The sequence below is a fragment of the Prinia subflava genome, chromosome Z, assembly GCF_021018805.1.
Source record: "Prinia subflava isolate CZ2003 ecotype Zambia chromosome Z, Cam_Psub_1.2, whole genome shotgun sequence".
NCBI classification, from domain to species: domain Eukaryota; kingdom Metazoa; phylum Chordata; class Aves; order Passeriformes; family Cisticolidae; genus Prinia; species Prinia subflava.
Window position 1 is genome coordinate 96,095,997 of NC_086283.1, and position 24,314 is coordinate 96,120,310.

At 37.9% G+C, this 24,314-nt stretch overlaps 1 protein-coding gene across 2 annotated transcripts in view; it reads right to left on the minus strand.

The window, feature by feature from the left end:
• Positions 1–24,074, minus strand: part of TENT2 (terminal nucleotidyltransferase 2) — a 44,512-nt gene extending 20,438 nt beyond the window's left edge. The window contains exons 1-11 of one of the 2 annotated variants that reach the window (XM_063422340.1): positions 23,921–24,074; positions 22,169–22,360; positions 21,422–21,550; positions 19,953–20,208; positions 18,767–18,881; positions 18,555–18,646; positions 17,721–17,787; positions 9,283–9,352; positions 5,677–5,753; positions 2,334–2,462; positions 158–201 (exon numbers count right to left, since the gene is read on the minus strand). In XM_063422340.1, coding sequence (XP_063278410.1) covers positions 158–201; positions 2,334–2,462; positions 5,677–5,753; positions 9,283–9,352; positions 17,721–17,787; positions 18,555–18,646; positions 18,767–18,881; positions 19,953–20,208; positions 21,422–21,550; positions 22,169–22,323 — 1,134 coding nt within the window. In that variant the 5' untranslated portion in view covers positions 22,324–22,360; positions 23,921–24,074. Of the gene's footprint in view, positions 1–157; positions 202–2,333; positions 2,463–5,676; positions 5,754–9,282; positions 9,353–17,720; positions 17,788–18,554; positions 18,647–18,766; positions 18,882–19,952; positions 20,209–21,421; positions 21,560–22,168; positions 22,361–23,920 lie in introns of both variants that reach the window. The other variant, XM_063422339.1, reaches the window with a different exon arrangement.
• Between the last annotated feature and the right edge of the window lie 240 nt (positions 24,075–24,314).

Consider the following 24,314-nt stretch of genomic DNA (forward strand, 5'->3'; position numbering starts at 1 on the left):
CAAATAATCTCTTTGACATTTAGGTCAAGCATATCAATGACCTGACCTACAGACTGTTAATTCAACTTAATCCATTAGAGATAGTTAAGAATTCATATATTTAGATCAGGAGAGTCACAGGCATATATCATATAGTAAATCCATAAGAAACACTTACTGGATAATTTTTTTGGAGGGATGGAAGGATGGGTTCAGGTAAGGCTATAAAAAAAAAGTTTAAAGTTGCTGTGATTCATGTAATTCACAGGAAGCAATATATCAACTACATCAAAGAGTTGCATTGAAATTCTATCTTAAAAACATTTGTCAAGAATTTCACTTTCAAGCATTTTATAAAATAAGAGATTTGGCAAACATTTCTTTTATTATATTTCATACTATACAGTACCATAGGAACTTTATTCAGCTAATGAAAGGTCTTACCAAGATACTACTATATGTAAAAGAGATGAAAAATTCTACAGCAGGTGGGCACAGCTTTATTCCTGAAATTCATATTAATTCATGGCTATAGGAAAGTCATCCAGATTTCCTAAATGAAAAATTAGAGCTTCACTCATCTTTTTTTTCCTTACATCTAATGCAATTCAATGAACAAGTCTACAGTTACTGCAAGAGAACATGTTTTCCAGCTGCCAAGTATTACATACTGAGTTTCCAAATGTATCCTATTAAAAATTTGCTCAACACACTTAGGCATTGCTAACAAAATCCCCATAAAACACATAAATATAGTGTAATAGTGTTAGCTGGTCTGCTAAATGGTAAACAGGTTATGAAGATCATGCGGTCATTAACAAAATAATCTAAATATTGGCCACTTTTATGGAAACCATGGATTAGGAGTGCATCTATTGAACTGTATCAATTAGACACAAAAAAATCACCCAGATTAGGTGATCCTATAGATGGAGCAAAATCCAGAAGTATTCACATCCTACTCAAGCAGCTACAGAACTGTCAGAGCACTCCTCAAACTAAAGCTTTAACATCATGTCTTCAGCAGGGTTTAAGAAATTGATCTATATAATTCACTAGGGAAAATACTAAATAAATAAAGTACACAGGTCTTGGGTTTGGGACTTAGTTCACCCTTCAACAAGGTCTTCTCAGGTGAAGAAATGTTACAGAATCCTTTTTCCATAGGGACTAAGAATCAGAACAGCAGAATTCTCAGAATGTGCTTAGGGTATCTTCAAAGAGGGGAATAAACTATCTGGACTGCTAAGAAAATGATCACAGCTGCTTCAATAACATTTTTACTTTGTTTGTGGGTGTTCATGTTTCTGCGACATCTTGGATACTTTCCAGTTCTCCATCACACTAAATTAAAAGGCAACAAAATCTGAGTAACACAATCAATCAAGGTATTGTATCTAGGTGTGTATGCTTTAGTAAGCTTTACTAAGAGGGTGGATGGGAGGGGAAAAATTGCCACTTACCACTAGCATTTGCCCTGTGAGTTTCCTTTTCTTACTGTTCAAATTAGTTAGACATATTATGTAGAATAAAGTTCATGTACAAGATACTGACATATCTCCAAAATAAACTCAAGTCACACTAAACTTGGGTCCGAAGACATCCACATTAGTACAAAAATACAGAAATGTTTTAAGTAGTATAGAAAAGAAATTTGCCTAGTGAAGGCGGGGGGGACACTAGTGCAAAAGAAATGTTTGTTTTCACAGTATCATCAACAAAAACACTATTAGAAGTTCTAGGACACAGGCTATTTTCAGGAACATCACATGCATATTGCAGGGGAAAAAAGCTTAAAATCTGCATGAATAAAACATCAGAACCTAAAAATCTGTTGCTTAGATGCATGTACAGTGTACAGTGCCACACCTCAGGTGCTTTTTTTCACGTCTTTTTTTCTTCCCACAGAAAAGGCTGAGGAAGCACAGGTAAAAGGCTCCTCTTTGGTTTGTGGACTGTTGATACTCTCAAGACATCTGACTGATCAGTTTTGCATAAAAAGGATTATTTGAACCTTTTTTTCACCTCTCTTAGACATTTGTGGCAGCTGCCAGAGACAAGTACAGCAAATATCCTTTGCACTTTTGTGAATAGTACTTGAGTGTATTTTATAGCTATGCAGTATCCTGCAGGAACATTTTTTTTCAAACCTTTTTAGAACTGGTAACTCTGGCTCCAAAAAACAGATCCAGGTGTTAAAGACAAATGCAACACTAAGGAAATGGAATAAACGCACTTTACTTTTAAATATTTCTGTGTAGAAGATGACTACTGATTGTTTTACTTTATTAAAGAGGAAAACTACACAACTATTAACTTAAATGGGACAGTTTCAACATGTAAAAAATACTTACTCTGTAAATAGTGCAAAACCATCAACACAAGACTATAGCTGTTTAAAGTACCACGACTGGCATCATTTATCTCATGAAAACTTGCCCACTTCTTAACAACAAGTACTAATGGACGAACTCGATTCTCAACTGCAAGTAAAATAAACACATCTCAAAAAAGTACATTTAACTAGACAGCAATTAATCAACATTTGCTCTCACTTGATCAACATGGTAGTTTTGTATTCTAAGGTTACTTTCTGCAGGCATTCGATAGCATTTAGTCATTCTACAATTACTATCCATCCTAAAAAATCAAAACAAAATATTTGCATTTGAAAACAGCCTTTTGAGTAGTAAGATACACAGACACATTACAAGAGGTATACCAGGAAATTTGCAAAGCATCTCTTTCTACTTCTAAGGTCTCTCCAGTTCACTATACCAATTTTCCCTGAAATGATTTGCTGCCAGGACAGACCCTATGTCATTTTTTTTTATTTACGCTGTACAAACTTTGAAGGCAGGAAAAAGAATTCTTGTAACTGGAGGACACAGCTGATTCTTAAGTTTACATCAGATGGATACATGAGAGCAGTAACCCCTGCATACAAACATAAATTTTAAATTTGTCTTGTCCTCAATAGCTTTTTATGTAGATGACATGTTAGATACAACATCTCTTTAAATTAATACATTTTATTAATTAACACATATGCATTTCATGACGAAAGACATAAGTACAGACATATTCCAGATATAATCTTCTGGATTTCTGGTGAATATAGATAACCTTCTAATTAAAGTATTAATCTATTGTAGGTAGCCATCACTCACCACAAACTCCTGGGACTCTGCAGCATACTTTGTTATTTGCAGGTATGCAGAAGCAGATCATCAATTCAGTCAAGTGCCTTACAATGGCCTTAAAAGCTTATTCATTCTTGAGTATCTTTTCTAACATGACATCAGTATACAAAGTTTTGTATTCTGCTTATCACGTCATGAGCACAAAACACATCCTACAACTGCACCAGCTGGGATGGTCTCTGTTGTTCTCTAAAACTATCAAGCCTGGTTTTTTCACAACATTTTCAGAGTGGTTCAGCACACATGCCCATTTAGGTGGTACTCTTCTCAGAATAAATATCCTGCTAGATCTGGGAGACCTTCTGGAAACAACCAAACTCCTTATCCTTAGTCCTTACAGTGTTCACCAGTGGTTGAACTAAAAAATAAAACTTAGTACACTAATTGTGAGATGCCATAAAAATACTGTACAGACACCACATGAAGATGCATTAATTGGAATAGATTTTTTTCATGAGAGAAAAATGCAAATAGGTTCTAGTTTTAAACACAGCCATATTGTGTCACAGTAGAAAAGATCTTTTTTTAGTTGACCTAATTTTGAGATATTAAATTCTGTGTGCTGGTGCCTGCAATTAGTATATAACAAAGTTAGTGTGCAATATGGCCAGTAAATTTTGATACTTTGACACAAGTTGCCCCTCAAGAAAATGCTCAGTAATGTTATTTGCACAAAGCTAAGAAGTCCTGCTTCCAGTAACTGAAAACTATTTAGCAAAAATTGCTGATTAATCAATCAAATGCCCCCTTCAACAAATGCTGGTAACATAACAGCACAGACTCTGTCGTCTAGCTCTGGTTAATCTGGCCACACTTTGTGTGGACATTTTGTGTCACCTAGCCTCATCATCCTAATGTTTTCTAGAACACTCATACACCAACACTGCAGAGTTAACTTCAAAACAGACAGAAGAGCATCCACAGAAATTTTTGGAGTTTTAGCTTTTTTGTCATGTTCACTAAGATAGTTAATCCCTTGTTTGCTTGAGCACCTAATTTGTTCCAATGGAAAATACACTAATACATCTTCCACATTAGAGGTAATTTGATAATTTGGTCGAAGCCCTTCAACTACATATTTAAGTGTGCAGGATAATACATATAATGCTATCCACTCTTGCTTGTATGACTTACAAAAGTATGGAGAAAGACTGATAAAAGCCTCCATTTAGTTTTGTGTGCCCTATGTCACCTGAGTTTTCTGGTCCACAGAAGACAAGACAGACAAGCTGTATGCTGTATGATACAGTTTGACTATTGAGGAAGGTCCAGAACATTGACAAGATAATATTTTCATTCACAAGTCTCCCTTCACTACTAACTCATTCCTTGACCTTAAGAAAATATTGTTTAGCCTTCACCAGGAAACATTAAGTTAATTTTGCTGGCCTTATAAAAGTAAGCACCACAGCAGAACACGCTGTAAGAGAAGTGGGATACTAGGACTGCTTCCACCACTTTTTTCACATCTGGACTTGTCTGCCCTACAGTGATTTTCTGAAAAGAGTAAAGATAATCTGTGACAGAAGCTACAAGCAAATATACCAACATTAGACTTGGTGAAGTGAGTGCTCATCTGCAGTCATAAATGACAATGATTACCTCCTAATATTTTTAAACTTGGATGCAAATCCTTTTCCAGTCATACACCTTCCTGAATGTGTTACGAAATCACAGTTAATCAAATGATCCAGGACAAGCTGTAGACACTCCTAGTAACATCTAATATGAAACACAAACTCTGACTGAAATACTAGTAAAAATTAACTAATGAAGTTAGCTTCTATTGGTAACTGCCTACCCTAAATAGAAAGAAATTCCTTAATGCAAGAACTGAAAAAGGTAGTAAAGGAACAAATGCAAATGTCCTAGAAGAATAAGGCTGAGGCACACTCCTTTATGTACCTATCTGCCAAATGACATTGCAATGCTAAGAAAAGAAACCCTTAGTTTACCTGCTGTTACTACTTTCCTTTCACAAGGCTGTTTCACAATCTCTCCCTAAAATGCAAACTCCTGAGCAGATACAAATCAATTCTCATTTGGCATTAATATAAATACTGAAGCAGTACTTTGGACTGTCCAAGGAAAGACTCTGCAACAGCATACAGACATAGCTGGCTATCAGCCATCCATACTGTCATTGGCTGTAAGGAAATAAAAGAAGCTGGGGATTACAGCACGAGATAACCATTACTATCATGATCTAATTATCTGCAGAATACCTGAAGTAGCCCCTGTAGTAGATATGTGGACCTTAATATGAAGCATCTTTTTTATCTTCTGAATATTATAATATTCAATTAAAAACATACCTAGCTATTTTCTCCATGTATGTAGAATGAGCAATAAGAACTTACCTTAAAGCTACTTAATATAGCTAAATAGGTAATTACATATATATAGTAATCTATTAAATTTTTGTAGCATATAAATACCAAACTACAATCTATAAAAGCAAAGTTTAAAGAAATAAGAAACAATAAAAACTTACTGAATGCATAGCTTCTCAGAAGGAATGTATTTCTTATACCTATCACATTGTTTACATTCAAGTCGAAATCCACATTGCTATTAGGGAGGAAAAAAAAATCAAGCATTATGGTATTCAATTTCTGAACATTTACTACCTACTTTATGACAGCTATGGAGAAATATAATTTTAATATAAAGCCCTAGAAATTTTCTTCAGAATTTTAAATGCCCTGATTCCTGTAGTTTTGTTTATAGCATCTGAGTCACTTATAGACTTGAATGCCTTTGTTATAAAAATGTAATTGTTGTTTTATATGAAGCAAACATGTAGGTACAAATTTTCTCTTTTGGACAACTTAAGACAGCATTTTTAATTTTTACCAACTCTTTCTCCCAACTACACTTGCACTACATGATTTACTTCAGATAACTTTTGATACCAGGAAGGATTCTCTGAGGCAATAGAGATTATGCCAATGACCCGAGAAAGAGACCTGGAAGAGGTCAGAAGGTAAGAGTCATTTCTGCCATGACAGTAAGAGAGAATCATTACATTTTTGGAATAAAACCAATACTGAATAAACACTGTATGTTTTGCAATAGAACAGGTTTGGTACTTTTCATTCTCTTAAGATTAAATAAGGCAAACAAGCACTGTTTTATTTACAACACAACCTACCCCAAAGTTTGAATTTCCTACTGCATATACAGCCTAACTACTCACAGAACTCAATATATGATACTGCATTCATGGTTAATAAGCCATATCAACATTAACTTGCAACAAGAAGAGCCTATTATTAGACAAAGAAGTAGGTGTGATATACAGCTATTTCCATTTTAGATGCACAAGTTTCATTCAGCCAAATACTTCTTTGGATTTTCTTAACTATATAAGGGGAACATAGACCTGAAATTCATTAAATTTGGTAAAAGACAATAATTTTAGGTCTACAAGAAATTTTTTAAATATTTTGAACATTTTACATTTTTTACATCTCTTCAACACTTTTTACATCAAAACATCCTTTGCATCACAACTACTGCATGATTTTAAACCTGAGTTAGTATCAAGCATAACCTTTTATATGTTGTAAGAACACAGTACATAACAGTACAGGAAATAAACAAGCTTCAGCTACCACTTCACAGTTGTAAATATAAGCATGAACACCCACGAGAATATTAACTGCATGTGCAAATATAATAAAAAATGTCAGATTGCATGTGTAATTCAAATCAATCCAAATTGACAAGATGACTATTTACTAGATGCTGATTGCAACAAATTCTACTGTATGTTTACTGTGCATGTTTAACAGCTGTTGAAGTGGTGGTAAGTGAAAAAAGTTTTGTACTGCTTGGATTCAAGTCCTACTAAAAAGCACTTAAGGAGAGGAACACAGTCATCTGCACAACAACTGTAGCAGAAGAGGAAGTTTTTCTATCTCCTGCAGGATAAAGATCTTGATAATTGATCAAAGGCTTGCAGAACCAGCATTAGAATAATTTCCTGGGAAAGACTACCAAAACCACAAAGATGCTAAGTCTTTAAGTGCAGTGGATCTTCTCTTACTTTTACAGCACTATAAACCCCCAAGTTTAAAGGTTATAAAAGAGAACAAATACAAACTGAATGCTTTCTCATTCACTGAATCAAAGGGGAAACAGCTATTTTCAGTTATATATGAATTTTTTTTCATTTATTGAAATATACACATTAGAATGTGCATCTTCAGATACTGAGATACCACCCATTGAATTCAACCACCTTCTCCCAGCAGCTGGGCATCAAAAAAATAGCTTTCACAGGAAGCTTGTAATGTTTAGTTTCCAAATTTGGCAATGATAGGCCCTCGATACAGGATATCCAATCCATTTATCAAGACCTCTGTGAAAAAATGTATGAGTATGAATTTTTTGTACATCTGAGCCTGCAAAAGCCAAGAGGCCAGTAAGGGACTGGAAAGAGATAAATGCTTAAATAAAAAGACAAAACATGGAGGGAGGTGACAGATTATATAAGAGAAATATAACTGTAAAGACAGAAAACAAAACAAAAACAAACTACAATCCAAAAAAATTCCTAACCCAAAATGATGAATTCTTGCCAGTCCTCTCTTCCCAAAGAAAATACATAAAACCAAATGGTAAACAGTACTGTTTTTTCCTGTGCAAAAAACATAATGTCCTGCTTCTAGTCTTAGAAGATCATACTTAGATTTAGTGGGAAATAAGGAGTTCTTTAAATCCTCTCTGTAAGGTATATAATTATCATGACTTATTTTTTGAAAGTGACTGTTACTACGGACTATAAGTGCTTACAAAAATACTTCAATCTTCTCACACAATCACTTTCATCCAGTTCCACACTAAACATTTCTTTTTAAAGTTTATTTTCTCATTTTAAATTGGGAAAAAAATATATTCCTGCTATAATCCCATAATTCATTCAATATTTGCACTAGGAATTTATCATTTCATTTATATATGAAAAGACTAGCATTGCTATATGTAGCTAATCCAAATAACTCAAATTTTAGCTTGACAAGTACCATACTTCCAGGAAGCATGGAAGAAGCCTTCTGTACCATTAGAAGAGAAAGTAAAAACCATTAAATTTTTTAAAAGAAGGTAGGCAATTATACTCAAGTAAATATGGGATTGGGTATAAATGAAGTAAAAGGCATAAAGCAAAACCCTGAACAAGTGTGTATAATCTCAGTTGAAACAAAAGGTTAAAATGATGTTTCAATTCAAATTGTAAACATGACAGATGTAGTTTATCAGGGCAGGAACCTAGCCAAGATAAAGGTATATCATGATAAAAACAGGTGATATGCTTTCATAGAGAAAGACCACAAAAGTACATTCATTTGTTTTTAAAAGACAGAGACAGTGTTTCAAAATTTTAGAACAAACCCTATTGGGAGGTTAACAAAGCTACATTAAGGTCTTTCAAAGTCCAATTTACAAAGAAGGATGAATCTATGTTACTACAGGAAACTGATACATATCAGTGTTACAAAACTAAGTCAATGAACACACCAAGATATGAACATTAGTCAGCCTGTCATCATATTTCAGTGTTTGCAGGACTTTTTCCTGTCAAATACATCTATCACACATAATAAGAAATACATCATTATCTGTCCTAGTATGTCCCGCTAAATTATTCTCATGTCTTCATAATGAATATACAATGAATATAAGAAAATATCTCCACAAGCCAATCTGTTTCAGTGTTGTTTGTATAGCTCTATAGCTATGTCTACACAACAAGCAAAATTGTATTTCACAACAGTTTTTCTCCTACCACTGTTTTGCTGTCAAATCACTTGTTAACTTGGAGTCCACAATGTACAAATAACCCAGAGAAATATGCGATGTGCTGCTTCTAATTCACATCACAGGAACCCAATAGCATCTCAACTGCAAGAAGGCTTCAGACCATCAAGGCAGTAAGCTTGACTACCACTGCATGCTAGCTCTACAAATTTGCCACACAAATACAGCACCACACAAATAAACACACATTTACTAAGACTACTCCTAAGGGCAGCATGCGTATAGAATACTTTCCCATGTCTAAGTCTAAAAAGATTAGGTTGAACAGAATACTTGCCTGACTTTATCCCTGAATTTCACTATTGGCACTTTTGCTCTGATCAGCTGAGGTCGCTCAATGTAGCTTGCTGAAAGAGAGAAAAGTATGCAATTAAGTTTCATGCAAGATGCAGATCTTAATAAAAGATCCTGTAATAGAATCTTATTGACTGATTTAATAGCAGGTTATTCTATTTAGCAGGGTTGTGCTAAACTAGGTAACCTTTGGCAACTATAGCAAAAAGACCCCAAACCTAGGAAAGCAGGCGAAACACCCCTCACACTAAACATTAGAGAAGAAGTAAGTAGAATATAGAGTAGAAGACTTTCTAAAGAAATTTGAATGTAAGGAATGCAGTACTACAACGCTTTCATGGAACAGTACTTGTAAAACAAACCTGAATAGTTGTAATTAAGGTACAAAAATAAAGGAGCAAGGACATATCTGATCAGGATGGCTAATGACAAGCTTAAAACTTGTTTTGAAAACTGTTCATTTGAATGATAAAGTACATATCAGGAAATGCTACTGAAAATGCTTTCTATCAAAGTTGGGATAAGCTTTATCTGTCTTTTGCTTTAACAGTGATAGGACATGCAATAAATCCACATTGATGATGATTATCAGATGATAATCTACACGGTATAAACATACAGGCTCAATGCCAGACCATCCAAACTCACATATACTAAGCTCAGCCACTCTCACAGAGCCACCAAATGCACCCTCCACACTGAGCTCCCCAAAATTGCTGCATCAGCCATGTTGTTGTGATTTCCCTAGACTTCATGATACCTCAGCCTATATTCAGTAGTTTCCCACAATCCTGAATGAATACTGTGCCCAAGAAAGTAACAGAAAAGAAAGAAAGGTAGAGCCTGTAGGTTACATGATATGAATTTGGACAAAAGGCATGATTTCAGTAATTACTTCTGTTGCCAAATCTATGACCACTTGAATTTGTCCATATCCAACATTATACATTTTCCCATTGTCTCCATAAATTAACTTCAGATTAGCATCAATAAGCATGCACAGTACAAGTAATACAGACTAAAAATAACCTTGAATAAAATCTGTTTTTTTCTTTCCCGCCAGAAAAAGCAACAAGGTACTTCTATCAGCTGAATCCCCACCTTCATTAAGCATCATCTCCACTGCTTTTGGATGACAAATTCAGATTTGGTGGAACATTGCTGTGCAATACTCAATTAAAACAAACTTTTTTTTTTTGAGACTTTCTGAGACTGGTGGATATGCATGTTCAGACATACTTGACCTGAGGCAATCTTTTATCTGGATTTTAATGCATTGCACAAGCCTAAGCAACACACAAGACTGGCACTCAAAATAAAAGATAATCTTATTAATTTACTGATGTTAATGGGAGAATCTTAAATGAACAATTTCCATTCATATTCACTGCCTGCTAATTAACACAAGCATCCCCTCCTTCTAACTGCACCTTCAGACACATCCAGCCATCCCTCCTCCAGCATCCCAGAACATTTTTAAAGCGAGAGTCTAAAGCATGCAAAGCTCTCTGCCTCCTCTCCTTTCACTATCAAATTTAAGGCAAAGATTCCAAATGCACTAATACATGGTAGGCAACAGTGGACATCTATCTGTATGCCATAGCAATTCAACTTTCCTCACTATGACCCCTCCCAATGCTCTTCAGAAGTTAACTGAATTCATTCTAGTGGCAATCCACTTCCAAACACATCCTTGTCTCCCTACACTTGGTGGATGCTTGTGTCAGATTAGTTGGCTAAGAAAAAAAGATACAGCCCAAAATATAATCCCAAAAGCAAGGAGGAAGATAGATGAGATAAGAGGAAGTCAGAAGGCAGTAACTTTCTGCTGGTATTCTCTTTCTTGGCTCAGACCAATGATGCTAGATGTTAGCAGAATCTATATTGTACCTTGTATATACATACAGGGGAAGAAACAGTTACAAATACAGGATGTGGAATTCTGAAATACATACAGGTTGAATAAGTGCTTTGGTAAACTGGCTATGTGATCATGAAAGCTATGACCAGTGAGGCTACACCAAAACATGTGAAAAGAAATCTATACAGCTGCTCCACAGTTTTGGGCATGTCTATGGAAAGGTCACGAACAACAGCTTAGCAAAAAAGAATATAATGGCTTCAAAGAAGACTGTAGCACTTAATTCCCTCTCTTCTTTTACAAAATTGAAGATTAAGCAATTGTACAGAATATTAATCTAAAACATGGTATATGACCAAAAGATCCTTGACATTCTGGGCACGTAGCCTGCTCTCATTGATTTGGTTATACTATAGAAAGAGAAACTGGACAACACAGAAGTCTGAATCCACATTCATGAAGAATCCAGGCAGGTACAACCCACCACAGGATGAAACTGTCGATTATTTGGAATTCACTCAATCTGCACAGTCCTTCAAAGTCATTCAGTTGAGTTCAAATTCCTTTGCTCGTCCCGGCTGTTACACACTTTCCACTACACCACCATTGGGCAGATTCCACTCTGATACCCTATGTTATGGGTTAACACTGGCCAGATGTTAGTGCACCTATGAATATATGTTTTTTCTCTAACAACTCCTGTGGGATGTGATCAGGAACAGAGCAGAGCAGGCTTAAACCTTGAAAACAAAAAAAAAAACCCACCAAAACTTTATTAATTACATAAGAACAGGGACAGAAATACTCTTAAACACACACAGAGACAGAAATAAAAACTTCTTAGAACATTTTTTTCTCCCAGTTTCTACCTCCCCACCCATCACTCTTCACAGACCAACTTCTGGGTTTTAGATCAAACCATCACCACTCAAAAACAAACTAATCTTCAATTCAGCAAGGGAGAGAGGAGTCTCTCTCGCACTACAGACTGTTCCTCAGAAAACACGGGTCTACCCCTTATGTGTTTCCATGTCACCTATAGCACCGCCCGGAGAAGTCTGCTAAGGTGACACTCTCTTTTTCTTATGTCTAGCGCTCTCACTGCTGTCTCATAGGCCAAAACTGCATACAGGGCTTTTTAAGGATGCTGCATGCTAAGCTCTCTCCCTTTTCACCCAGGAGCCGGGGTTCCAGGAGCAGGTCTGCCCTGAGGGCAGAGGGTGCCACCTCACCCTCCCCCTCTCTTCTCTGCTCGCTACTCACTTCAAGTGCCAGTCACTGTAGCAAAAGCAAGGGGCAGCTGCATCTACTCAAAAATGCAGTTTATGTTCAAAAGAGACTCAAGTTCAGTCCATGGCTGACATTATGCAAGAAAAGTCCAGCTCTAAGGCTACTCCTCTCATTCTTCTATCGAGTTCTTTCTAATCATGCTTTATCATCTCGGTCCTAGGCCGCTTCTCTCTCTCCGAAAAACTACTAGTCATGAGAATCAATGTCTAAGAAAAGTTTCTTTCTGCCAAGCAAGGGTTAACAGTTTCTTCTCAGCAGGGTGCAGGCGGAGGCATTCCCAGGCTCGGCAACTCCCACGTGGTTGGGCACCTTCTCCCGGAGTTTGGGGGGAGGAGGGGGGGGTGAGCACACACAGAAGGCACTTCCACAGTTTTCCACCCCTCCATCCTGGACGGGGCAGCTCAGTTCCAGTCCTGTCCCTTCTCTTCTCCCCCCCCCCCGGGGGGGCTCCGGCTTACCTGAGCTGACCACGTGTTTCCCCTCCCCCACCCAGCCTCGTGGCCGGGCAGGGGAAGGAGGCCTGACACGTCTCTCTGCTGAAACTAGGATCTGAAAAGAGGGCCGAGCCCCTCAGACTCCTGCTTTTAACTCTTTGTGTCCTCAGAGGCGTGTCCAAACTTCTGAGTGACCAATCCAGGTGCCAGCAGAAAAGCTGATTACTGATTGGACTGCCCACATCCCCCTGGAAAAATTCACCTCCTCCCCTAACCACGACAGTCTCCACCCCTCGCCTCTGAGGACACACTGTCTTAAAATAACAACTAACATTACGTCTATAAATTTACATCATCACTTAATTCATGCTTTGCTCTTGTTCCTCTTTGATCATATCTCACAGTTTTCATTGTATCATTCTTATTACTCACTTAAAAATTTCGATTCCCGGTCAGGGAACCAAGAATGTTATGGGTTAACACTGGCCAGATGTTAGTGCACCTATGAATATATGTTTTTTCTCTAACAACTCCTGTGGGATGTGATCAGGAACAGAGCAGAGCAGGCTTAAACCTTGAAAACAAAAAAAAAAACCCACCAAAACTTTATTAATTACATAAGAACAGGGACAGAAATACTCTTAAACACATACAGAGACAGAAATAAAAACTTCTTAGAACATTTTTTTCTCCCAGTTTCTACCTCCCCACCCATCACTCTTCACAGACCAACTTCTGGGTTTTAGATCAAACCATCACCACTCAAAAACAAACTAATCTTCAATTCAGCAAGGGAGAGAAGAGTCTCTCTCGCACTACAGACTGTTCCTCAGAAAACACAGGTCTACCCCTTATGTGTTTCCATGTCACCCATAGCACCGTCCAGAGAAGTCTGCTAAGGTGACACTCTCTTTTTCTTATGTCTAGCGCTCTCACTGCTGTCTCATAGGCCAAAACTGCATACAGGGCTTTTTAAAGATGCTGCATGCTAAGCTCTCTCCCTTTTCACCCAAGGGCCGGGGTTCCAAGAGCAGGTCTGCCCTGAGGGCAGAGGGTGCCACCTCACCCTCCCCCTCTCTTCTCTGCTCGCTACTCACTTCAAGTGCCAGTCACTGTAGCAAAAGCAAGGGGCAGCTGCATCTACTCAAAAATGCAGTTTATGTTCAAAAGAGACTCAAGTTCAGTCCATAGCTGACATTATGCAAGAAAAGTCCAGCTCTAAGGCTACTCCTCTCATTCTTCTATCGAGTTCTTTCTAATCATGCTTTATCATCTCAGTCCTAAGCCGCTTCTCTCTCTCCGAAAAACTACTAGTCATGAGAATCAATGTCTAAGAAAAGTTTCTCTCTGCCAAGCAAAGGTTAACAGTTTCTTCTCAGCAGAGTGCAGGCAGAAGCATTCCCAGGCTCGGCAACCCCCCACGTGGCTGAGCACCTTCTCCCGGAGTTTGAGGGGAGGAGAGGGGGTGAGCACACACAGAAGGCACTTCCACAGTTTTCCACCCCTCCATCCTAGACAGGGCAGCTCAGTTCCAGTCCTGTCCCTTCTCTTCTCCCCCCCCCCGGGGGGGCTCCGGCTTACCTGAGCTGACCACGTGTTTCCCCTCCCCCACCCAGCCTCGTGGCCGGGCAGGGGAAAGAGGCCTGACACGTCTCTCTGCTAAAACTAAGATCTGAAAAGAGAGCCGAGCCCCTCAGACTCCTGCTTTTAACTCTTTGTGTCCTCAGAGGCGTGTCCAAACTTCTGAGTGACCAATCCAGGTGCCAGCAGAAAAGCTGATTACTGATTAAACTGCCCACATCCCCCTAGAAAAATTCACCTCCTCCCCTAACCACGACACCCTAGTCTTAGTGCTACTGTACCTCTTTGTAAATCTAAGGGAAAATTAGCTCTTTGTTATTTATGGAGACTGTAAACACCTGTCAACCTAACACTATAAAGGTGTTTTTTAAATGAATCCCACACAGATGAATCTGAAGTGAGGAATCAGTCTGACATTTACTGTCAGTGGTTTAGATACAACCTCTTCAGTTATCACCCCAAACTAATGCTTCACATTTCTAAAGACATTGGCTTCAGCACACAGTTCTGGGAATGCCAGCCAATCTTGTAAAAAAATACATTTCCAGGTATCTGAACAAATAAGCCATGAAGTTACACATGATCAGCCAGTCTTTGATATGGATTATATATTTGCTATCCCTACATCTCTCTTCTCTAGGAGAAACACAACACATACCTTTAAGAGTAATGTGCCCCACAAAAACAATGAATAAAATACCAGAAGCTTTTTTCCACTTTTCTCTGTGATTAGACTATTCAAAACCAGAACACATTTTCATTTCAGTTGGTATTCTAGGTGCAGAATTACAACACAGAAAATCTTATGCTATAAAACTTTGAATCTGATGGACTAAAATTCCTTGCTCGCACTTGCTACCTTTTACAAACCTGAAACTGAAACAAGCTAGAGCTTTTAAAAATTTTGAATTCACTTCCCCAACCTCCTAATCTAACAATCCCATTCAACTCTCTATGAAGGATAAAAGACAGGATGCTTAAAGTTCTGAAGGCAAATTGTGAAAGGGACTGATCTAATTTGCACTTGGAATGCTTCCTCAACTATCCGCCACAGAATTAAGCCATAATAAGCACAGAATCACACTCTTACTATCCTTATATTGGAATGCACAGGAACACTGCAGAGTCCCAGAACAAATAGGGAGATGTTGTGAGAGGTACAGATAGAAAAAACTTCTCCCAAGTTTCTGAACCAAAGTGATGGGGAAAAATATTAAAAATGTTCTAAAACTTTATCTATGCCACAAATGCCCTTATTTCTTTTTGTTCTTTAACTCTTTCACAAAACCAGAGCAAGAACTTATTTTAAATAGCATCTTATATTTTTTCTCTCTTGTTGTTTCTCTTACTTCTTAGCACACACTTTGTTAGCTTTCATAGTTGGCCCAAACTATGGTTATTTCGATTTTCTCATGTGAAGCAACAGTAAGTTTCATGACTGCTCACACACTTGTTGAGAACATGCTGGAGTCTCTCTTCCACAGAAGAAAGAAATAGTTAACTAATACTAAAAATATTAAAAATATAGAATAGTATTATACACACCAACAGGGTAGCACAAAACTTGAGAAGCAGCTTTATACATTTTAAGTAGACAAGCTGTCCTTCATTTACAGTAAGCAATACTGAGCAACAACTGAAATTTCAGTGTGTTACCAACATTATTCTCATATTAAATCCAAACCACAGCACTGTGCCAGGTACCAAGAAGAAAATTAACTATCTCACCTGAAACGAGGACACCTCTTGTTCCAGAAGTACTAAACTGAGGCATAGTTCAGCTACAGTTTGTAAATCAGCTAAATCTAAGTGGAAAGACCCATGTGCCAAAGCCTTTTGGGTTTGAACATCTTCAACCAACTTTTGTCTATTAGTTCTATTCACAAAACACCCATACACAGACCCAGGACAGATTGCTAGGTATAGGAATTAATGCCACAGTGATGTTATGATTCTGAAGAGATGACAGAAGAGGTCTGCATACCACAACTAAGAGCACCTGACAGGAGCAGTAATCACAGCAGTACTGTCCTGCCTTACCTTCCATAGAATATTTTGATTAAATCAAACTGACCAAATACTCTTGCAAGGTATCAGAGAATTACGAAAGCATCAAAAATGGGCAAAGGCACAAATACCTTTGGGGGGGTCACATGACAATCATACCTTTCTGACACTGGTAAAGGAACTTGATTTTGTCTAACACTTTGTCACAGAACAAGAGCTCTCGAAAAAGCTCATTTAGAACCTTCTTGATCCCTGAAAACACACCTATTTTATCACTGTGCTGTCAGAGAACACGGGAGAGAGCTGCACCACAGACAAACCCAAATTAACTTTCAGATTTATGCAAATGTCAATAATCAGGAGTAATAAGCATTAAATATCAGATGCCTACTCAGCAATAAATGTATCAAGTCTTCCTTCCACATGAGCTGTTAAAATCTGTGCATGCATGCTTGCCAATGAAGACATTTTGAAGTCTGCACTTAAATTTGTGATTTGTTCCTTTTATCACTGCAGGAGTGTTCAGAACATCACTATAAGTAGCATCAAAGAATCTATCACAAGTCTGGAAAGCACGGTGTTAAAATCATTGATATAATGTAAATGTCCTATTATTTTATTAAGGGTATTTTACAATTCAAAGGATGATACAAAAGCCTCTTTGAAGTAGAAAGCTTTCACATTTAAGTCAAGAACTGCCCATGTGAATTCTTAATCTGAAGAGAGTCTAAACAATAAACTACAGAAACTACAAATTGACATGTTTTATCTGTATGTGCTGGTATTGTCAACTTTTATTACTTTCTTCATTAAGCACCTAAGTTAATAACTTCTCAAAAGAAAAAAATCAATCTACACAGTCTACTATGAGCGACATCTTATTTTACAAATTCTTAATAGTATATTTCTCAGGAAGACACTGCAGTCTAAGATACTTGCAAGGGTTCACTAACAGAGGTATCCCAAACAGAAATCTACTCCCTTCTTATTGTGTTCCACAACTCAAAAGTCGTCTGAGATGTTATCCATTACTGAAGTCCACTAGTTTTCAAGAAAAATGTTGTTTTTCTAATTACCATGCATCAGCATCAAGTAACATTACTAAATATTTATAATAATTTTTCTTTGAAGAGTATTGTGATTAGAACCTAGACAAGAAGCAGTTACATATATTAGTTGCAATTGAGTATCAACACGTCTTCCAGAACTGCCAATAATCTTCCCACCTCACTTTAGACGGTAACTTACAAAGTTTAGTACTGAAGAGTTTTTGGACTAAGCTGAGTATACGTCTTGCTTCAGTCTTCTGATTCATCTGAAATGTGATATTAAAATTAATGAAAAAAGGTGTTATCTCTCATTTAAATGTTCAAAATAAGTATGCTTTGCTTTTAAAATGAAATTACTTCTCAGAGTAATACATGAACATGTACCCCAACACATTCTACAGCCTACATACACATTTATCACAGTAAATGTAAAAAACAACCCATACTCAAAATGCTAAGTGATTATCAGATATTCAAAAATCACAGACCTAGATGAAAACCTAGCCCCATTTACACAAAAATGTCCTCTTTTTTCCTTTAAATAATGCTTCAATTCTTTCAAGATTATGGTCTATTTAAATTTAAGTATCCTTTCTCTTTACCTAATTTCAACCCATAACATATTTTTATCACTAAAATATTTAAAATACTAAATATATTTTATACCTAATCACTAAAACTGGTAACTATGAATCTAAATAATATAAAATTTTACTTAATAGAAGTTGTTTCTGCATCTAAAAGAGTTCTTTAAACAGTTTTCTTCCTCATTCTAGGCATCTGCTTCCTTTTTGCTGTATTTTTTCACTTATGAACTGAAGGTAAAGCTTTAAAAAAAGTTTTGTTAGGCTGATAGGGTTGAACTCTTATCTGCACATTACTGAGCTCAGTTTGTAGCCATTATGAGTGCAAAACTATGTTACTAAATCAAAAAGATTTGAGACTTTTTTTTTAGTCATTTCATTTCCAGCCTTTAACAGCACACACATAAAACCAGACTTCGTTTTAACTATGTATGTTTTAAATTACTTACTGGTTCTTCTTTAATCACCAGGCACAAATCACCATCACTAGTATGGGTGCCAAATCCATTCAGAGAGGACCCAACCAAAAAAAGTCTGCTCTCTGTAATAGAACAGTAACAAAAAATTACACGATGTGACATAGTACAGTTCGAGAGGGAGGAAGAATCACAAACGTGAAGAACATGCAAACTGATATTAAGTAATCAAATTCAAAACATACGTGGAAAAATAAGCTGAATTTCCCTCTGGAGTTCTGTTCTGCAGAGCTCTTTTCTGTCCAAATCAGAGGCCTGCTGCCGACATGCTTGAAACAACTCCAGAACCTGCTGACTTAACTGGACACATGCATACAAAAAGTAAAGATACATCAAAGTGAATATTCTTTCCTGTCAGACATGCAATTACATGAAACATAGAAGGTTGGGGGTTTTTAATGCAAAACCCAGCACCATTTCACATGACCTACTCTATTTTCTAGAGTTTTACTGCACTTAAATTCACAATGAATAGTTTCCTAAAAAAATTTCTGCTAAGTTTTTAACTTGAAATTTGTTCCATTTGTTATAAAATGTCAAACCAGAGAAAATATTTTTTGCATCATCAGTATATGCAGCATTTCAGGGACTAAGTAGTGAATGATCAGAGACATCTTCTGCTGATGTTAACGTCAACAGTTTGCCTACCAGTAATAGGGAGAAAAAAATCACTAAAAACCCGATTTAAATTAGCTTTCTTGTTCATCCCACATAAACTATTAAAGAAGTCAGATCTTTGCTGGAAGGAGATATTGACTGTTCTCCTTTCACAACACTGTTACATTCTATAATCAACAGGCATATGCTTACACTAAAAATACCAAAACCCTTTTGTCATGGAAGTGCAGAACAAGAAACAGTTCTAAACTAAACAATTTAGAACAGTCCTAAACTCCATTCTCTTCTATATTCCAGAACAGCTATGACAATAACTTTTATGCTTTCTTGAAAAGAGGTAGCGAACATCTTTACAGGCCAAATATGGGCTCCTCCCACATTACTACAGTGGGTTTTTTAGTCAGATTTCTCCCCACCTCATATCATGTTGAGAAATGGACTATTTCTCCAAATTTTACTTCCAAGAGCAGACTTGTAGGTTTTCTGACATTAGGATGTAAATTAACAACACAAAGAAACAATATCCTGACTTCCCTTGCCCCCACATGCTTCAAACCCAAGCACTGACAAGGAGATGGTGTAGAACCACAGCAGCAGCTACATTATTGATACTTCTTCTAATGGCAGCTTACCAACAGATACCCCACGATACTGTCAAAAACCCTGGCAGAAATGTTTGTGGTCTCCCACAGCACCTCTGGATTCTGCCTACTCGGAAGACAGAAGTAAAGCACAGGCACAGAAAGCCATTACCTTGTCATTGGCAACAGGGAGCCTGGTTTCTGCAGGGTCTGGAAACAAAGTATCTTGCAAAGGAGGGACACATCCACCTAAGGCTGGAGAGCCATGGGCATGCAACACTGGAGACTGCACTGAAACTGATGCTGGGAACGAGCATCTGCGTTCTTCTGGTAAAGGCACTGCTTGGTTAACTACAGGTGAGTCAGAATCGTGTGAATGAATCCGCTGCCGCTTGGCATCATCCGGAACTCTCTGCTGACTTTGTCTCCTAGAGAGAGGCACTGTGTAATTCCTCTAGTTCACAAGCTCCAATTTATGATTAAAAGACAGTTTCTAAAAAGTTCAAATATTAATACTTAATGACATAACTACTTCACTAAACCCAGGTATGCAACAGAACAGGCATGCCCATCCTAGGTATTATGTGAAACAAACACAGAATGGGAAAAGAGAACAAAACTGCAGAAATGAAGCTACCCTAGAATTGGATTGATGCAATTCTTTAAGGCCAGTGTCTGCACTTAACCAACTGAAAACAAAATGGCAAGTTTGTTTAAGCTGACTACAAATCTCACAACGTAGCATAGTTTTTCACAGAACAGCCTGCTCAAAGAAGAAAAGATGCATGCATGAAACCAGGAACTTCCTTAGTTCATGGGAAAAGTACACACTCAGCTATAACTTAATAGCATATATTTGATTGTGCTTATTTTTTCATGTTAGGTTTGGTAAAAAAATTGCATACAGAAGATAATACTGAAGACAGACTACATAGAACCTCCTTCCAATCAGCTGATTCCCACAATTATAACATGTATCAGCTAGTATATCTGAACTAACAAAGAGAACTGGGGTTTTTTTTAAAGCATTAAAAGAAACTTAAACCTTACAAAAACCTTTATGCAAAATTTTCCTTTCTGTGGCAACTAAAATAACAAAGGTAGTAATGTAAAATCAATTTTAAAAAACCTACAAAAACTAGGTTTCCATAAAATCCTCCATAAAAAAAGAACTTACACATGCCGGAATTTAGCACCTTATATTTGAAAAATAATACATCACATAGTTAAGAAAATTACGAAAAAACACCTAATGTGTCTTCAGGAAAAATGACAATTCCCATAAAACCTTGAAGGTGCACTCTTATTCGTAACTTGACAAATTAACAGGAAAGAACATTCAGAACAACAAACCAGCTTAAAGTCAAGCCCACACAGACTACAATCCACTGCAGTATTACAATAATAATACTTAAAGAATCTTAAATCACTTCTGCAATGCTACAGCTGCTGGAAGAGTACTTCTAAGATTCTCAAACAGGTACAACACTGTAAAGAGCCTGTTTCCATCAAAAAGAAAACAAGTATTCAGTAACGCAATTTCTACCATAACCCAAATTGCATAAGAAATTGGTATCAGACACTCTTCACAATGGGTACCTTACAACCAATATTAGTCACACACACACTCAAAGAACTTACTTTCTTCCTTGAAATGACGTCAAGGCATCTGATCTAGACACTGGACTGACACTTCCATAAGTCATTGGTTGCAGTGCAACAACTGGAATAACAGCTGGAGTAGCTTCAACGTTCCCGTTCAAAAGAGCTCTAGAAAGACTACAGTCCATAACTATTACTCATAAGATAACCAAGATGCTTCTTATAGGTTAGTAGTTGTTAACTGAATATTAAACTCTACAAGTCCTGTCTTTTTTTTTTTCTTAGAAGGAATAAATTTTTCTTTTCTATTCAATATGAAGATATATTTCAGTCTATAATATGTATTTCACTAAAAACAGAAAATGCTCATTCTTGATAACGTATGTGTAAGAAGGGGTTAGCAAACAAATTAACTTGAGAAACTGTTAAATTCAAAAGCATAAAGAACACTACAGTGTCTTCAAATATAGACCAAAGAATAAATGTTTCTTCCCCTTCTCATCTCCTCCCTGTTCTCCCCAATAAACAAATATGACTGAAGATCTTTAAAACTCAACTGTGGATTAACAACTCTAATCAGTGCAACTGCATTATTAACTTTGTAGGCGAGCATTAAGATTTGCAGGTCCATAAGAAAAATTGTATAGCTCTTTTTTATATGTATGACATCTTCGTGTTTTGTGAAGTTCAATGCAGTTCAATGTTAAAAACAGTGAAAACCATCCTCCATAAACAGAAATATTTCCTTCAGATCCAACCCCTACTACCAAATCTTACTGTACTTACCCTGCATTGCGAAAATGAAAAGGAGGAACAATAATTTGCTGGTGAGAAAGAAGAGTAGGAGGTATATTTAGAGGAAGTTTAGTGAAGAAAGTACTCTGCTGTTGGTATTTTGGAGGGAAGGGTGGACGACCCAAGTTGGAAGAATTTGGGAACATGCTCCTTTCTACTTGAAGTGAACATGTATCCTTTCATCTAAAAAAGAAAAGGAAAAAAAAAAGAAATTAAATCAGGCAAAACGAAATACTAGTTACCTTTTAAACTCTTGGTTTAAAAATTCAAGTAAGCTAGAATGTACTTCCAGGAATTGCTTAGGAGAATGGTGATCTCAGGATTTACTTTCAATACAAGACACCAAATAAAAATATTGCGTACTTTGAAGTTTCATAACTACTGCTTACTTTATTTATGTTTATAGAAGTGAATTTTTATATGATCCCCTCCATTTCAAGTTTAATTTTTTAAAAAATAACATGTCACAAGATACAACAGTTTTCATCTCAGGTAAAAGTACCAGTGGAATTTGTTTCATATGTGAAACATTCCTCAATAATATTCACAATATATGGGGAAAAGCCCTTGAGCACATCTTAAGAGCATAAAGGTGCAGATAATCATGAACTACATATTATGTCAGGAAGTTGGTATTTTTTCACAACACGACATGTAAAAAAGCAGTAAAATGATGATACTAATTGCAATTAATCTAATCATGCTTTGCAAATATCATATATATATAGTGTTATTGTACTGAACAGACTGTCATAGAAAAATACAGGTTTACCATCTTTGAAACTCAAAATTGATCCTGTACAACTAGCCAGATAGCTTCTGACTGTCAACACAGGCAGCATTAGCACAGAGCAAAGGAAAAAGAATAATGAGGAGTTTATGTGGTTGGGTTTGGCTTTGCTCTTTACTTCCTGTGATAACAACACTAGTGAAAAGTAAATACATGGATACATGGACATTGCTGCACTAGCTGCAAGAGAAAGCTATTAGAGTGCTTCCTTTTTTCTCCCATTTGATGGGGTGGGCAGGGGAAGCATTACGTATTAAAGGAAGTTACTACTTGGATGTTCACTTTCAGTTCTGCCGAAGAAACGACACCGTGTTGCTTAACAAGCAAGTCACTTGACACTTAGGCTGAATGAGTATTTATGTGCTGTCCAAACTTTTCCATTTCTAGTAAACAGAACGACTGTTAACATGCCTCATTCCCCTCTGAGCAGAACAGGCACTCCCCACAGCACACCATATACATTGTAAGCAATTTATGAAGACAATGAGCTAGCAACAGAACGATGAATGAGAATTCAAGCGCTAGGCACAGAAGAAACACGCGTCCGGTTTAGCCTTTGAAGCTGCGAACACCACGAAAACAAACAATGGAGGCGTTACCTTTCCCAGCCCAAAACAATGCAGCAACACCGCTGCCTCACATCAGCGACAGCGACCTTTACCGTGACTTTCTGCACTGGTTACCTCGCCAGGGATTGCCAGGCTCCCCTAAACAAGTTTCATAACTTACAGTTCAAGTACCCTTGTCCCCGTGGGCGCTGTTTCCAAACAAGCACGCATTTCCCACAGAGCTGCGAGTGAACCGTGAGGGAAAGCCGGGGCGCACGCAAGCCGGCCAGCCCGCAGCCCCCGTGCCGACAGAGGCGCCCGGGCCCACCGCCACCCCCGGCGCCAGAGCCCGGCCCCCGGCGCTCCCCCTGCCACGCACACGCGGGACCCCCACGGAACACTCACGTAGGGCCTGAGCGGCGGCAGGCGGGGCGGGCAGCGGAGACCGGTTCGTGCGGCTGAGCCCTGCGCCGTCCCCCGGATGCGGAGCCGCCGCAGGAAGCGGCCGGGATCCCGCAGGAAGCGGCCGGGATCCCGCAGGAAGCGCTGCCCTCCGCCCGCTCTGCGCCGCCCCCGCGCGCGCCCCCTGGCGGCGCGGCGGGACGCATGCGCGGGGCGGCTCCGCGCCCGGGGCGGGGCGGGGCGGGGCGGGCGCTCCGTGAGGGGCGGTGAGGGCGGGAGCGCTGCGCAGGCACTCGGTGCTGGCAGCCGCCGAAAGAGACGTGACAGTGCAGCTCTCTATAATCACTGGCAGACTGGAGTTGAGCTACTGTTCGGAAGAGTGTCCAAACTATTGTAT